Source organism: Cervus elaphus, chromosome 26, assembly GCF_910594005.1.
Source record: "Cervus elaphus chromosome 26, mCerEla1.1, whole genome shotgun sequence".
In the NCBI taxonomy this organism is placed as follows: domain Eukaryota; kingdom Metazoa; phylum Chordata; class Mammalia; order Artiodactyla; family Cervidae; genus Cervus; species Cervus elaphus.
Window position 1 is genome coordinate 19239174 of NC_057840.1, and position 16837 is coordinate 19256010.

At 41.3% G+C, this 16837-nt stretch overlaps 1 protein-coding gene across 3 annotated transcripts in view; it reads right to left on the reverse strand.

Annotated features, from left to right (window-relative positions):
* Nucleotides 1-16837, reverse strand: part of SLC2A12 (solute carrier family 2 member 12) — a 66409-nt gene that overhangs the window by 16621 nt on the left and 32951 nt on the right. For 2 of the 3 annotated variants that reach the window (XM_043888165.1, XM_043888164.1), the window contains exons 3-4: nt 6313-6435; nt 3950-4082 (exon numbers count right to left, since the gene is read on the reverse strand). In XM_043888165.1, coding sequence (XP_043744100.1) covers nt 3950-4082; nt 6313-6435 — 256 coding nt within the window. Of the gene's footprint in view, nt 1-3949; nt 4083-6312; nt 6436-14036; nt 15310-16837 lie in introns of those variants that run through there. The other variant, XM_043888166.1, reaches the window with a different exon arrangement.

Genomic DNA, 16837 nt, shown 5'->3' on the forward strand with positions numbered 1-16837 from the left:
TGCTAATTTAGATGGATTTCTTCCCTACCCTGAATTCTAATGCATACACCTTGTTGAATTTTAGCCACCCAAATCACTGTGTTCTTATGAATGCCTTATTGTGGAGGTCTACTGGATAGAAAGACTGGCATTTCTTAAGTTTTGTCTTCAAACTTTCATTTGGTTTGAAATTTGATACATTCTGACAGTCCCATATGAAAAAGAAAGATCTAAAAGTTTCTTAACTTTAATTCATTGAGAACATTCTGCTTTAAGACTTTAAAAGAGTGTGATAAGGAGTGATGCATAGCCTTGTTCAGTTCATTCATTACTGCTTTCTCCCTACTTCAATTTTTTAAATTAGTACTGCTCACCAGAATTGTAACGAACCCTTACCTTTAAAGGAATTCTCTTCCCCAGTACATGTGACCTTCCTTTGCACTTGCCAACACAGTGTATTGCAATGGTCTGTTTTCTGGTCTGCCTCTTCAAATAAGGAAGTTATGGACTCTGGATATCTTCAGTTATGGACTCTGGATATCTTTCCTAATACAGTGTCTAGTCCATAGTAGATCATCAACAAAGAGCTGAATGAGTAATCTCTGCAGTTGTGGGAAGGGAGCAGTATGGTGAAGCCCATTCATCTCCCTTTTCTGAGCACATACCTCTTCCTTCTCTCGTCGCACAGACTGTTAGGTCATAGATTAAATCTCATCCTATGATCCACAGATCAAAACCTGTTATGCTTTATACTGCTGTCTGCAATTTAATACCCACATACAATGAAGTCAGCATTGGATCGACAGGCCACATGGTGGATATTTTTCAGTCATCCACTAGGAATCAATTTTAATTAAGGCACTGTAGAAGTTACATAAGGAAGATAATGGGTCGAGACCATCCCTGGAAACCAAAATTTTATAACCTACTTTAGGAAGTGAAACCATAAGAATTTTAGCGAGGGCATCATAAAAAGAAAATAGGACTAGAAAATCTTGAAGATCCAGGAGAAACGAATACTATCCAGGACTAGGGTTACTCAAGGCTTTGAAGATGAAGATTTGGCCTTAAGGCAAAAGGATGTAGGGCTAAGATATCAAAGAAAACTATCATGTAGGAGTAGAAGGAGAAAGAAGGAATTAAGAGTTGATGAGGTAGGAGAAGAAGACCCAGGGGGAAAAATTGTTTCTTAGGAGGTAAAAGGGTTTCCCAGGCGACACTAGTGGTAAAGAATCCACTTGGAATGCAGGAGAAGTAAGAGATGCGGGTTCAATCTCTGGGTTGGGAAGATCCCTTGGAGAAGGAAATGGCACCCCACTCCAGTATTCTTGCTTAGAGAATCCCTTGGACAGAGGAGCCTTGCGGGCTACAGTCCATAGTGTTGCGAAGTGTCGGACACGACTGAAGTGACTTAGCATGCAGGCAGGAGGTAAGACTTTGAAGAAACAGTAGGTGTGGGACTTCCCTCACAGTCCAGTGGCAAAGACTCTGTGCTCCCAATGCAGGGGGCCTGGGTTCAATCCCTGCTCAGGGAACTAGCGGAGAAGGCAATGGCAGCCCACCCCAGTGCTCTTGCCTGGAAAATCCCATGGACGGAGGAGCCTGGTGGGCTGCAGTCCATAGGGTCGCATAGAGTCGGACACGACTGAGCGACTTCACTTTCACTTTTTACTTTCATGCATTGGAGAAGGAAATGGCAATGCACTCCAGTATTCTTGCCTGGAGAATCCCAGGGATGTGGGAGCCTGGTGGGCTGCCGTCTATGGGGTCACACAGAGTCAGACACGACTGAAGCGACTTAGCAGCAGCAGGGAACTAGATCCCACATGCTGCAATTAAGACCTGGTGCAGTCAAATTGATAGGTTAAATGTGGCAAGCAAGCAAACAAAAGACCTTTGCCCGGCATTTCATCAAGACATAAGTCAATCTCTATGTGAATCTGAGCTGGCCTTAGGACTTGTACTGACAATAGAAAGTGATGTAGCGTGACTTCCAGAATGGAAACCTCAAGGAACCTTGCAGCTTCTGCCTCCACTACCTGGAATGCTGCCCAGAGTCTGACAGGTGAGGAAGCCACAGTAGCCTCCTGGAGGATGAGGCCACCCAAAGAGAACTGAAACGCCCCTCTGTGTCAGCATCTTCCACTAACTGCCCTTCCCGCTGATGCTGGAGTCACATGACTGAGCCCAGGTGAAATGAGCAGGGGCCCCACCCAGCAGCCAAACCAAAGAATCATGGGAAAAAGCAACTAGTGTATTTCAAGCCACTACATCTGGGGAGAAGGTTTTATATCTAAACAGACCACTGATATGAAACAAGCTCTTAGGGAAGGATGAGAAGTAAAGGGTGACCATCAAAGGTGGATGTCAAGAGGGTCCTGGCAGCTCAGTTCTGGAAAAGGCCTGCATCTGGCAGACGTGTTTCCAGTCTACAGATGAATGCACTGCGTTACTAAGGTCTGAAGATATTCCTTATGTAAATCATGTGTGTGTAATTAATTGTCTTGTTCAGATTCTGCGCTCACCAAGAAATCCAGTTGTTTGACTTTAACTTGTATAAAGCCAGACAATGCTCTGGCCAGGCCAAGGGGATATCTGGCTTTCATGACAATTATATTTTTTGTAAGTGAATAATTTTCATTTTCATTGAATACTTAAAAAAATAAGGCCTTATCTGCATCAAAAATTAGCCTTACAGTTGATATTTATGTTAAATTAAGAGAAAAGTTTTTCTGCTTACTAAAATGAAATGTCTTTAAAATGTAAGCCTTTTTTTGTTTCTTTGTTTTTGGCTGTCGCCACTCAGCTTGTGGGATTTTAGTTCCCCAACCAGGGATTGAACCCGGGCCCTAGCAGTGAGAGCACCGAGTCCTAATTACTGAATGACCAGAGAATTACCTGTAAAACATTTTAAAGTATATAAAGTACAAAGTAAAAATCGTCCATGCTCCTACTCACTTTATACCCTAATAATAATGATAATAAATAATTATTATATAATACTATTAAACCAGGATTAAAAACTCAGTCTATATACTTGTTCACTCAGTCTATATACTTGTTCACATATATCAGTTCACCAATCAAGTTTACTCTTCCTTCAGACAAAAGCTGAAGAATCACTGTGCTTGCAAATTTCTTTAGCCATCATAACATTTCTCTCTAGTGTACTGGAAGTATTTTTAAAAGAAAATCAAACTGTAAATATGTATTTTCCTCCTGTTATATTAAAGCCTAAGAACACGTATTCCTGCATTTCAAGTAGAATGATTAAATGCTAGGAAGAGTAGCAAGTTCCCTCTCAAGCCTGGCCCCTGCGCATTGATCGCCTCCTCCCCCAGGCCAGTTTCATCACTCAGAGCTGTGAGTTCCGCTCCTAAAGAAACAGGGGTTTCTACAGCCCACTGCTGTCTTAAATTGTTTAAGCAATCTCTCCATGTGAGTTTTATTTAACCAGCGTTCTAATTGCCTATTCATGTAGGAAACTCTTCGTCTTGCATAACATATTTTGTGCCATATTTGGAATAACTCTAGACATTTAAGCCCAAGAGTTTTCCCGGTAATTTTAGCCTTAATGGGTGTTTAAGGCTTCAAGGGACCTACCAGTGTGATACAGGCAGAAGGCTGAAGCCCACTGTTTAACACAGGGTGAGTATGTCATTCTGGGACCAATCTGAAACCCCAAACAAAAAAACCACTCCTGTGATGGGGAGGCACAGAGATGGGAGAGGTTCTTCAATCATTACTGAAAAGAGCTTTGGAAGACTAGAAAACTGTGCTTATTCCAAATTCTTAGGTGAATTATGCAAATTAAACATATAGCAGAGAAACTAGAATTATTTTTTGAGATATGGTTCCCCACCAAAACATACGTCCTAAAATAATTTCAGATATTATCATTTCATTGTATATAAAAGCTGAATTTTTGAGCTAAGAGTGCTGTTCAGAGAGCAACACACACAATACTCACTCTTTCGCCAGCTCCTTTGATATTTGTTCCAAAGAGCATCCTTTTGTTTCAGGTATAAACACAATAACAAAAACTAGGGATGCTAGACTCATAATTGTATATATAAAGCACACCCACGGCAGGCCAATGAGATCTGGGGGAGACAAAAGAAACCAGTTAGAGATGCATTTTGTGTTGCTTCCATCCCATTTGTGGATAGATGCTTCTTAGAGCACATATAAAAACATATGTATTTTCAAACACGCCAGTAGAGCCAGGGAAATAGCAATCACAAATTAAAAATATAGCCGGCATCTGAAAGGTTCCTTTTCACAAACAACCCCAGCTTTCTCTGGTGAAGTGAATAACAGTCTTGTAAGGATCACAGTTTAAACCCAATGCCATTTTCTTGGTGAACATACTTTTTGTTTTCAAAATGGTAATAGACATGTTCATTGCAAAACAAACAAACAACAGAATCTCAAATAACACAGAAACACATAGGCTGAAAGTAAGCTATCCTCAAACAACACACAAATACGCCAAGCAGAAAGTAAGCTCTCTCCTCTCTCCTAACCCTCTACAGTTCCTCTCTGGGGAATCATTGCTGTAGCAGTTTGGTTTCTATTTGGTCGACATTTGTAAAGACATTTATACAAATAGACTCTTCTTGGAATGAGCTCCCCCTTCTTTACTCTGACTTGAATAAATCACTTCATGTTGGCAGTATTTCATCATTTTAGTAGCTGGCACTGTATTTGCAATGCGGCTTCCTGGATTCAGAGGGAAAAAAAGTGATAATGGTTTGAATGAAGGACAGTAACTTGCTAAGAAGCATCAGCAAGAAGCAGGATCCTCCAGGCTTTGATGGATCTCATCTGCTAACCGAGTTTTTCCTCTGGCGGCTTCTTGCCAGAGGGACTGTCCCTCTGCAGTACTGACCGAGGTCCAGGCAAGGTGGCTAGTGAGAGGTGGCCTCCGATGCACTTGAGTCTGCCTTCGCGTTGTGGTGCCCTGTGCGTGGCAGAAAGTCCAGTGTCGCCAGGAGCAGAGAGGAGGAGCCTGGCTCAGACCAGCCACAGGCTGAACCAGGGCAGACAGCCCTGAGTGGCCACAAATCACAGCCAGTCAGTCAGGAACACTGACCGAGCAGCTTTGTGAGAAGGCAGTTTGGTAACAGCAGAGTGGAAGGATCCACACATATGAAGCACTTGTAGGCCAGCTGTGCTGAGGTGGGTTCAGAAGGAAAACAAGCCAGGTACCGCAGTCCTCCTGGCGATTTTGATTAAAGTCTGCTCTCTCTCGCCTTTCTTGCTGCTGGGGCATATTTTCCCCCAAGCGAGTACTGCTAAAGAGCTTAAAGATTTGGTCCTCCTTCCCTCTCTGGGGCATAAAATCAGAACAGTAGAAGGTAGGGGAGAAAAAAAGGCTCATCTCATCAAACTTGTCCCCTTTTCTGTCTGAGTACTTACAGTGGCAGGGAGCTCACCACTTCTAAAGATGTGGACTTCATTGTGAATCAGCCTTGTCTGTTTCAAACATACTCCTCAGTCTTTTCTAAAGCCAGGTCTCCCTTCTGGGAATATGGGTTCAGAGGCTCTGTTCTGTTCTCTGCATCAGTCTTCCTCATCCCTTCTTCATGACATGCCTCAAATATTTGAACGCATCCCTTCCTGAGCAGCCTCTTGGCCAAGTCAAACACCCCGAGATCCCGCAACTGTTCTTCACAGACCGTAGGTCATATGCCCATGTCATCCAGGGTGCCCTCCTAGGGGGACCCACCGGAACTCTCTAAAAATATTTCACTCAAAGCTGAAAGCAATACCCAGCTGTACTAGGACCGCAGGAGGCTATGTCTGTGTCTCCAGAACATTCTTCTTTTATGGGTACAGCTGACATTGCACTAAAAGTCAGTGTGGGGAGGGAGGAAACATGGAGATGAAACCTGTAAATTATGAGACATACTAATCAACTGTAAATCAGTTATTTGAACTGTGATTCAAATAAAGTATAAAAAATAATTATAAGGAAGGATGTGAACCCAGATTGGATAGTTGGGATTACTATTAGTACTTTTTTTAGGGGTGAAAATGCTATTGTAGTCACAGTGTTTAAATGTCTTGTCTTTTAGAGGTCCCTGCTGAAACTTTAGAGACGTTTTTGGAACATGACTTAAGCTAATTTGGGGGCAGAACAAGTGGGGTCATGAATGAATTAAAGATTCATAACTGTTTAAATTGGGTGGTTGTTACATCAGGTTCACTGCCATCCTCTTTACTTTTGAGTGTTTGAAAATGTTGACAAGAAAGTGTTTTTCAGGTGATGTACTTCCCTAACACCTGTCCTAAGAGCATAAAAGGCCTTAGGGAAAAGCAAGTTCTTACCCGTCACCGTCAAAAATGTCAGAGAGATGAGGAGATTGATGCCCCAGTTCATGCTGGAAGTTAGAGCCATGGCACGTCCTCGAATTCCACCAGGAAAAATCTCGCTCAGCACCAACCAGGGCACTGGAAGAAAGGGAAGAGTGGATGGGGAACAGCAAAACGAAGGAAAATCCACTGAAGCTGACAGCCAGCTCACTGACCTCTGCCCCACTGACCTCCGCGAGATTTGTGCTTGCAGGGCAGTGTCCTTCCACATGAGGAAGGAGGAGGGACGTGCTGTCTTCTCTCTCCAGGCAGGTGAGAAACTGAGGGAGCTTGACAAGGGTCCCTGGAAGGAGGGGGAGCCACATAAAGGGCTGGGGCAGGTGCCACTGCCCTGGGAACTGCAAACGGGAAGTGCAGTGGCTGGGGCCACCTGCCCACGACAGGAGGCAGCTTGGAGCCCTCTGCCAAGCACACAGCCAGATGCTGGCTCTACCCACTCTCCTCTGGATCCTATCCTGTAATCTCCTCTGCCCCTAACCTTGGAGAAGTTCACCATCACCGCTAACAGAGCCGGGAGAGTGCAGGAGGGCTCCGCGGCAAGCTGGGTGGAGAGAAGCTCTCAATTAAACAGAACTCCAGGATTTGATCTGATATCAAATATTTGACTTTCTGAAAGGAGACTCTTCCTGACACAAGAACTGATCTGAGAACTTCTTGTGATCTCAGAGTGACACAGACCCCTAGAGGACCTGCCTGATGGGATTACGTGACTTCTGCTCACAGCCCATCAAATCCAGTTTGCCTAAGAGCTACAAGTTCTTTCAATGGACGCAGCCCTTTACAAACCTTGTATCACTGGATCCTCGCTGAATCCCTCCCCATTAGAGACTAACATTACTTTTCCCCTCTTTTATTTTTTTATTTTTTTACTTTTCCCCTCTTTTAAAGAAGAGGAAACTGAGGTTGAAAGGAGTTCATAATTTGCCAAGGTCCCAACACTGGCTTCCCAGGTGGCGGCGCTAGAGGTAAAGAAATCACCTGTCAATGCAGGAGACATAAGAGATGCAGGTTCGATCCCTAGATGGGGAAGATCCCCTGGAGGAGGGCATGCAACCCACTCCAGTGTTATTGCCTGGAAAATTGCATGCGCAGAGGGGCCTGGCAGGCTACAGTCCACGGGGTCACAAAGAGTTGGGCATGATTGAGCAACTAGACACTAACAGATCGTAGAGGTGGCGTGGAGCCCAGACCGTCTCTGGATCTCACGCTTTTTCATCTCGGTGCTCTCTTGGGAGTGGCTCAATAAATATTTGTTAATGAACATGTAGATAAGGAGTATAAGCACTTCTGATTCTGAAGAAAGAAGGGCTTAAGAGTTGCCCCCGCCCTGGCTCAGCGATGGCTCAGTCACCTTATGTTGCAAACCCAGTGTTTATACACAGACCAGCTGCATCGTCCGCCCCCAGAGGAGGAAGAAGCAAGAGGCTGAGGAGGGACCCCCTTGACCCGCAACCACTGGGGCTGCCTGTGCCAGAATCATGGAGCTGTCACCTGGGTCTCTAACTGAAGATTTACCTCTCGTGGCAGGATCACGCTCTGTAGAGAGAACATCTGCTCAAAGTAAATTTGCTGTTTCAAAGAAAAATATTTAAATTACAGAAGAGGGCTGCAAACACATATTTTTTTTTCCCTTGATTATTTGCTCCAAGTGAATCTATGTATGGTTACCTTGAGGGTATGGAAGAGAATCGCAAGCATAGGAAGATGATTATTGTTGTTCTAATTAATAAGGAATTCCAAGATAACACTCCAGAGCCCTGCTCTCCATTCTGTGCCCCAAAGCCCTCCACCAGGTTTCTACAGGTTGTATCCTTGGAGACCAGGGCAAAGATCAGGTAACTTTGCCCTGAGCATTGCCAGACTGGGGATCTGGCTCTGAGAAGAATGAGAGGTGCGTAATTTTGGTGAAGCCTTTGTAACAAGGCTGTCCTTGAGCAAATAAAAGATAAAAGTAGGTAAGTTCACTTTGTTGAAGACAAATCATCTATGCCACCGGCCAGTCCCCTGGGCTCCTTCCTGCCATGGGTATTTGACGCAGGTAGGGGTCCTGCTTTTGAACTGTGGTGTTGGAGAAGACTCTTGAGAATCCCTTGGACTGCAAGGAGATCAAACCAGTTAATCCTAAAGGAAATCAACCCTGAATATTCATTGGAAGGACTGATGCTGAAGCTGAAGCTCTAAAACTTTCGCTAACTGTTGCAAAGAGCCCACTTATTGGAAAAGACCCTGATGCTGGGAAACATTGAAGGCAGGAAGAAAAGGGGACGACAGAGGATGAGATGGCTGAATGACATCACCGACTTGATGGACCTAAGTTTGAGCAAGCTCTGGGAATTGGTGATGGACAGGAAAGCCTGGCGTGCTGCAGTCCATGGGGTCTCAAAGGCTCGGACACAACTTAGCAACTGAACAACAACGACAATGTTAAAATAGCTTTAACAGATCTCAGAATCATAAACAGTACAGGTTTTCAGATCCATAGAGAGTGAAATAAAAATCTGAAAGTGCTATTTGCAGCAAAATAGAACTTACTGAAGGGGTAAAGTCCCTCCATGGCGGTCTTGGGTGCAAGACGGTGCCAGAATTTTATGTCTCCATGTTCTCTGGAAAAGGGCTGTGAGTACCCAGGGCAGAGGGAATGGGGAAGCTGTTTCAGTTCGTAAGTAAAGAGCAAAGAGGTATAAACTATCACAGGAAGTTAATATATTGATATTTAATAATAGGTGGATGTTCGTTTTTTTTAATCCCAAATGTTTTTCCAATGAGAGAGACTAATTTCTCACCACCAAAAATCAAGTTATTGCCACCTGCTACAATAAAGCGGTGGCTGTCTCTGGAGTAGTCAGAGATATAATAATTCTTCCACAGTGAGTGCAGTCATTTGCTGTAGGTGAGCAGGCCCTGGAACAATTCTCCTTGACGTCTATTATTTCACCTTTTACCCTCCTCTTCCAGGACCACCTCTGCAATATGTGCCTCTATAAATGTCTGCGTGATTCTTTAAACTCTTCTCCAGGTTACAAGGATTGTGGAAATTTTGGACTTGCTGGGAGACGCTTGTCCACAAATACTGAGAGTCGTATTTCACATGGTATTCAATCACCAAGGTTGCCTGTCAGAACAGGCCTGACCCAGATGGAATCTGTGGTGTTTATGGCTGCACGGAGTGCCATAAAACGACCATGAGGGACAAACTCACTGAAGGCTCTGTGTGCAGCAGAGGACACACACTTGGATAAATAGGGCCAATCAGTGGAGACGGCTGAGCTCCCCCATGTCAGCAGCCACGCTTACCTCCCGCTCTTCCTGTATTTCTGCCACTGCTGAACGTTTTTTCCACTGAGACTGTCCTTCTCTCCCTGTGCTTTCAGATGTAAACCCTGCAGCATTTCAGCCATGCTTTCCATTTGGCTTGAGCGTTTCCTGAACCACATGCCATGGCAGCCTCGGGTCTGAAAGACTCATGGAAGGCTTGAAACGCTTACCTTACCTTGAAACTCTTAGGGAACTCCTAGCAACTCGGAGGAAGTTCTACATTAGGCTGTAGAGTTCCCAACAACCTGATGGAGCCAGTGTCCTACACTTCATAGGAGTGAAGCCAAATCCTATGGCTTTTACTGACTTTGCAGGCAATGTGCAGCAGACCCAGCTCTCCTCTTACTGCAAAGAGGTACTTAAAAATGTGAATTTGAAAGGAAGTATGCCTATTTCCTTCCAACTAGATGTTTAAAAAAAAATTATGATCTTATAAGCTCCCTGAGTGGGAAAATCCTGTCCTTTAAAAATATACTCCTCCATAAGCCACCATTGGGCTTCCCAGGTAGCTCAGCTGGTAAAGAATCCGCCTGCAATGCAGGAGACCCTGGTTCGATTCCTGGGTCGGGAAGGTCCCCTGGAGAAGGGATAGGCTACCCACTCTAATATTCTTGGGCTTCCCTGGTGGTTCAGAAGGTAAATAATCCATTTGTAATGCAGCAGACCTGGGTTCGATCCCTGGGTTGGGAAGACCCCCTGGAGAAGGACATGACAACTCACTCCAGTACTCTTGCCTGGAGAATCCCCATGGACAGAGGAGCCGGGGGCTGCAAAGGGTCGGACACGACTGAGCGACCAAGCCCAGCACAGCAAACCCCCATCCACAGCATCAGCAGTGGTATTGTAGCTTGACTTTATTTTTTCTATTCTCCCTTCTCTCAGTCTCTCTGAAGTTTGCTCGCTCCTCACCGCTTTTAAAATAGATACTTTATTCAAGATTATTAACAAACCAAGAAAAGCAATGAAATAAAGCCTCAGTGTTCCCCAATCTTTCTATTTTAATGATTTCTAGTCAGAATCAATCAGAAATGATTTTCTAAGATATTTTATGAGAAATTGGATTACCAGGATTAATTGGATTAAATTTTAAATCCTTAAAAAATTCCAGAGTTAAAAATGGAACCCTACTGTGAGCAGGTACCAGTTGGAAATAAGACCGGTGGCAGTGGTCTCCAAGCGTTCATGCTTGTGTAGCCTTTAAAATAATTAGAAAAGCTAAGTACTTTCTTTCATTTATAGATCAACATCTCACTTTTTTTAGCCATAAATTTAAATGACAGCAAATTATGCAATTTCAATGATATTTTATTTATTTATTTTTGATGGCATTTAAACTCTGTGTTTATAATAGTGAATATTTATATCACTCAAATAGTTCCAGTGGAATTTAAATACCATCTCTATTTGATATTCATCTTCATTCCATTTAAAAATATAGCAATATGGCATTTAACATGAAGTTTACATTTTTAAATAGATGAAATGTTCTCAAGAATAATAAAAATTGATGGGGAGTTGAAAAATTTTTATAATAGCAGTGTCGCTACATTCTTTAAGTTAACAAAAAAATTTTGTTGTAATGATGTATCAGTTGATAACTTGATTAGCTCAGCCTATGTTTGTTGAAAACAAATTATTGGAAATATCCAGGCTTAAGAGGTATTATTATATAGTCATTAAGTCATTTTTCCATACCACACCTATACCAATATCTCCAACTGCCTTTTTGATTAGTGTTCCTCAGGTTTTTATAATTGGGGAAATAGTGTCATAATAAGATTTCTGGCAGGTAATAGACGTGCTTTCTTTTAAGTGGAAGAATAGTTATTAGTGGGAAGATAGAGAAGAAGAAACTTTAGGAAACAGATTTTTCCTAAAAATCAAGAAACTGATTTCCTTTAATGTATTATTGAAGGAAGATTCCAGAAAGTAGCCTCCAGGAGTATGCTTATCCCAATTTGCAGATCACTGAACTAGAATTCAAAAAGAAAAACAAAAAAAGAAAGGAGTTACAAAAAAAGTAGTCCACTCTGGTTTACAGTATGATGTGAATGGCGTGCTTCACATGTAACATTTTATGTTGTACTTTTCTCATGAATGATGCTTCAGACTTCAATGAGAAAAGTATTATAGTTTTTAATGTTACAAGTGTTCTTTGGAAAAATGCTTAACACGTTCTGAAGAACAATAAACTTAACAAGTGAATACTGTGCTTATTAAGATAGTGTTAAAACCTTTACTCTATTTCTTTAATGTCTTCACTGTCTGATATTCATAATTTTTAAGGGCATGAGACAATGATCATAGTGCAGGTCAGAGAGAAAAGTTAAACACCAATGTATTATATTATGTGAACAGTTGTTGATGGCAATGTAATAAATGGTGCTATTTATCTGTGTTTAGCTGTGTTTGTGCTACAAAAATGCAGTTTCAGACTCTTTGGTTCTTTTGGGAACCACTGTGCATCATCTAACTCCAAAGAGGAAAGTGAAATTTAATTAGCAAAGGGCACATATTTCTTTTCGTTAAGTTTTTCCTCTTTTGCTTGGATGCAAATTTAGTATAAAACCATTCCGATACTATTGTTGGTTTACTTTGCATTACTGTAATGACTAACACCAGAAGACCAAATAAATCACCGCTTTAATCAAGCTAAATATCTTTTAACTTAATTAACTGGGGGGGAGGAGGAACAGTATTGGTATGAATTTTGGTGATAACTGAAACATAAAACTTAAAAGAAAAAAAATATTTGGAAGATCTTAAAGGTAGACACACTTAACACAAACCCATTGCCTGAATATGATTGTATAATGGCTACATTTGATAATAAAATTCTTCTGTTTAAAGAATAATAATTTAATCAATATGCCTTTTCTCTAAAAGTATGTATTATTCCATAAGAATGGTAGGAAAAAGAAAAGATTGAGCACTAAAAAAGTCTTTGACTGTGTTGGTTTTGAGTATTAGAGGCCTGAAGCCTAGAAGGAAATATGAAGAATATCAAAATCTCTTTGGAAACATTTAATGTAATTCTGGTCTGCAAGCCTTTGTTCTAAACCCTGTATATCTTGGAGTCGAGCAGCTAAGTAAACTTCCAAATTAGAACCTGCTGTTCCACACCCCTGGAATTGTCATCAACTTTACCTACGCAAACATCACATGAACAATTTCTTTTAGAAGAGCTCGTTATTTAGTTATAAAATTTAGATTAAATGTTATGGCAGATGAGTCATATGCTTACTACTGATACCTATCCTCCAAAAGGCTGCTTAAACACCATAAAACCAAACCAACAAACAAAGCTAGGATCTATAATCTTTGTGCCTTAAAAAGTTTCAATGTTTTGTTTTAAACAGAAAGTGGTCTTTTTAGAATATTTGAGTTGAAAAACAATTTTTCATGGGTCTTGCATTTCAGTATGTTTCCTGAGAAAAGGCACTGACTTTGTTCCAGACTGTCTTTCTAAGGATGTTCATATAACAAGCAGCCTTGGAAGATGGAGTGTGTCCTCTGGGCAAAAGTTTGCTTACTATTGCTTAAATTAATATCTCCCTCCAAGGGAAAAATCAGGTTGGTTTACTGTCTATTATAAAAGACTTGGGTTCACCAAGGTTGGGGTTCCTCTCCTCTAAAATAACCCATTCTATATGTAGGTGTCATCTGGCCTGGTTCATGATGTCAAGGCATTAGGGCTTGGGGAACCATGCAAATGCTGTTAACTCTGGCTATTGCTATTGCTAATAGTAATAACTGTCTTTTGTCTCTGACCAGAGTCTCGTGTCTTTTGCCAAAATCTGTGAAACTAAGACAGGCTAATTTGTAAGCTTGCTAGTGGGTTCAAATATCAGCCAGTTTATAGTTCTTGAGAGCTGATTATTTGTAGCTATGGTATGAATTTTTTTTTACAAAGATCTTTTATTACCATTATTAACTTTAGACTTCCCGCTTACATCTGAGAAATTTTACATGATTCTTAAGCCTCAGATAATCCATTGAAATATTTCTATAAGTTCTAACACTAATTAAGTAGGTAAAAACAACCCCCAAATACCAGACTTAGACTTTTCTATATTTCTGCTAGGAAAACCAGGAAGAAATTATCTCAACACTTTTTTGGAGAGTCAAGTTTTGAAACATTCAATTACTAAACCGAGGTAGGAATTATTATCCCATGATATGGCTAATCTCAGTCTTTTTTTCCACTTCAGGAGAAGGGTTAAATCTTATATTTGGAGAACATAAGAGAAATCAATATTTTCTAATACCATACATTTTTTATGGCCTTAATTTTTGTAAATTTAAGACATGAAACTTCTTAAGTCACCAAATGAATTAGAGAGGGCTCCACATCCTCAATTGAGTAGCTTTACTCAGACATAACTTTTGGTCAAATGTGTATGAGGCTCCACACAAACCACTTTTATTTCTGATGCACTCTATATTGATACAGATTCATGCTAGAGGAGATCAGGATATGTCAATGGCTGACTAGAGAGACAGCACCCCTACATCACAGAAGCTGAAAGAGTTCCAAAAACTTTTTTGGACTCACCTAACAAATATTTCTTGAGCCTTTACTGTGGGCCAGGCAGTAGGTTAGGCTCAAGGAAACAACAACGAACAAGACAGACACCCAAGACACAGAGTCTAAATTAGTTGTGCCAACCCAGAATAATAGGGAATTGGTTATTTCTCAGCCTAAATCACACCTTTCACCAAAGCCTCAGAATTTCCTGTAACATCTGTCTGATATACTAGAAGGCTCCCTTGACTGTAGGTAATGCAGAACTGAATCATACTTCAAGCAATACATGTATTTTCTTTAGTCTTGACCTAACTGGAATGATGCTTGGAAGGGAGGTGAGGAGGACTATGGCATCATAATTCAATATGGGGCCATGGAACATTTGCTATGTCTCCTGAAATGGCTTAAGCACAATGCCAGCTGAGGTCAGCCCTTGGCATTACTGGAACCATCCATCTCAAGTCTAGACTGTACCCAGATGTTTAATAGCACTAATGACTAAGTGTACTGAGTCCCTGCCATGCACCAGGCAAGGCACGAGGCATCCAACATGCAAACAGCTGTGTTCAAGCCCACCGTTAACCTGTGAGGAGGGTCGGGGAGCTGGAGCCTGGGGAGATGGATTGACTTGTCTCGAGTCCCACAGCATGGAACTGCAATTCAGTGTCAGGAAGCCTGATGCCAAAGTCTGGTCTGAATTCATGCACTTTGTTTACAACCTCTGCAGGCTTTGTTACTCTCCTCCCAAACCTCCTCCTAAACCTTGCGTGTCCCCCTTAAGGCCATTTGATCTTATCCCCGATCCTTTATTTTTCTCCATCACTCTTACTTCCACTTAAATGTTGACATGTCTCTCTTCTCAAAGTTGTATTATACATCTATTTATTTTCTGTCTTATTGCCTGTCCCCACCGCTAGCTCCATGCAGGGGAGGTGTGGCTTTCGCTCACCCATCCCTGAGTCACCATCAGTGGGTCCCATGCCCGGTGGGTCATGACTGAGCCATTGACATGTGCTGGACAAGTGAGTGACCAGATGAATCCCCACCACCTTCTGCCCCTCTCTTCTCTTCCGGGTCACTCCAAGATGCTTTCTTGCTGGGGATCCTGCCTATTTGGAAGAAGAGATAGGGGGCGGTGATTTGGTCACCTGTCATTTAGTCTTCAGGGTAAAGTTCTGCTTGAACTTGAGAATACAAAGGCAGTTAAAGGGTAACAGTCATAATCTCATTATGGAGCTTAATATGTGACCTTGGACAAATTCCTTCAATCTGCTCTAATGAAAAGATATTAGTCATGAGCTAGAAGAAGAGGTTAATTAATTAATTTATGGACATAGGAGTTTTTGGATTTTAAAAAAAGGCCCTAATAATTGTTTTGAAAAGAACAGTCACACACATTTTTCTGAGTTACAGAGGCTATTTTAAGGAGGGCGGCTACACAAGTATTACCTCAAATGAACTCATGAGATAATGACTTTATGCTTTGGGTTTGGACTCATTTCTGCTTTACTTTTGAAGCCTAAGAAGAAGACAAATCTCTATGTGGCTCTATGTCCTCACAAAGTCAGGGATCTTTGGTTCTACCCTGAAGCTTGAACTACAATAGAAAAGTGTTCGTTATTAGAAGGAGCTAAAATCATCAGAATCACCCCAGAAAGAGTGGAGAGTCAAGTTAAGATTTTGAACATATTTTAAAGGGAGAGATGAGTCGTGAAAAATAGAATGTTTCATAAAAGTCTCTAATAAAAGCAGTGGGGTATATATTGTGATTTTATTTGATGGAAGAGTTTTAGTATGAGTTACAGGAGGGCAGAAGTTCTTAACCTCTATGAATCCCTGCAGCAAGCTCGTGAAACCTTGGATTCCTCCATAGAATAATATTTTAAATGTATAAAATAAAATATGTAAGATTACCTGGTGGCAAATTTAAACCCCCTTCTGAATTCTAGATTCCAGAGTACCCCAATTATTCTAGACTCAGGCAAACGGAGGACCAGAAAGTGAAATAATGTCGGGCATACACTTTAGCCTAAAAATAGAAATACTTTTTGACAAGAGAAACTATGTTGTGATCTAATACAATGAAGGAATGTTGTTCTAAGCCAACCCATATTTTAAAAGATTTAATAAAGGTGATTTAATCTTGCTTTTGAGTTTTCTTTGGAACAGCAAGTACTTTTCCCTTTATGCCCCTGTTGACACAAAGGATTTGCTTCTATTACAAGTAATAAGCTCTCTAAATGAAATACCTGAGCAATAATCACATCAGGTTAATAAGTTTTACAATGCATTCATGATCTGACATGAAAATTTGCTCTTAATAAAAATACTCTTTAAATTCCAAGTCATTTGTGCCAATACTCTAGAATACAATTTTGTTTATTGAATTGGAATTCTTACAGCATGGTTTCTTTGGAAAAGAAAAAATTAACTACGATATGAACACGGACATAAATGACTAACTCCTAGCAAGGAAAAAAGAATTATTCGGATCTCTTCTAAAACCTCTAGCAGAATTGATAGTCTTAAGCCATCAGTGTGAATTAACTGCTTAAAGGGAATGTATTCAAGCTTCTCTGGTGGCTCAGCAGTAAAGTATCCTCTTGCAATTCAGGAGACATGGGTTCGATCCCTGGG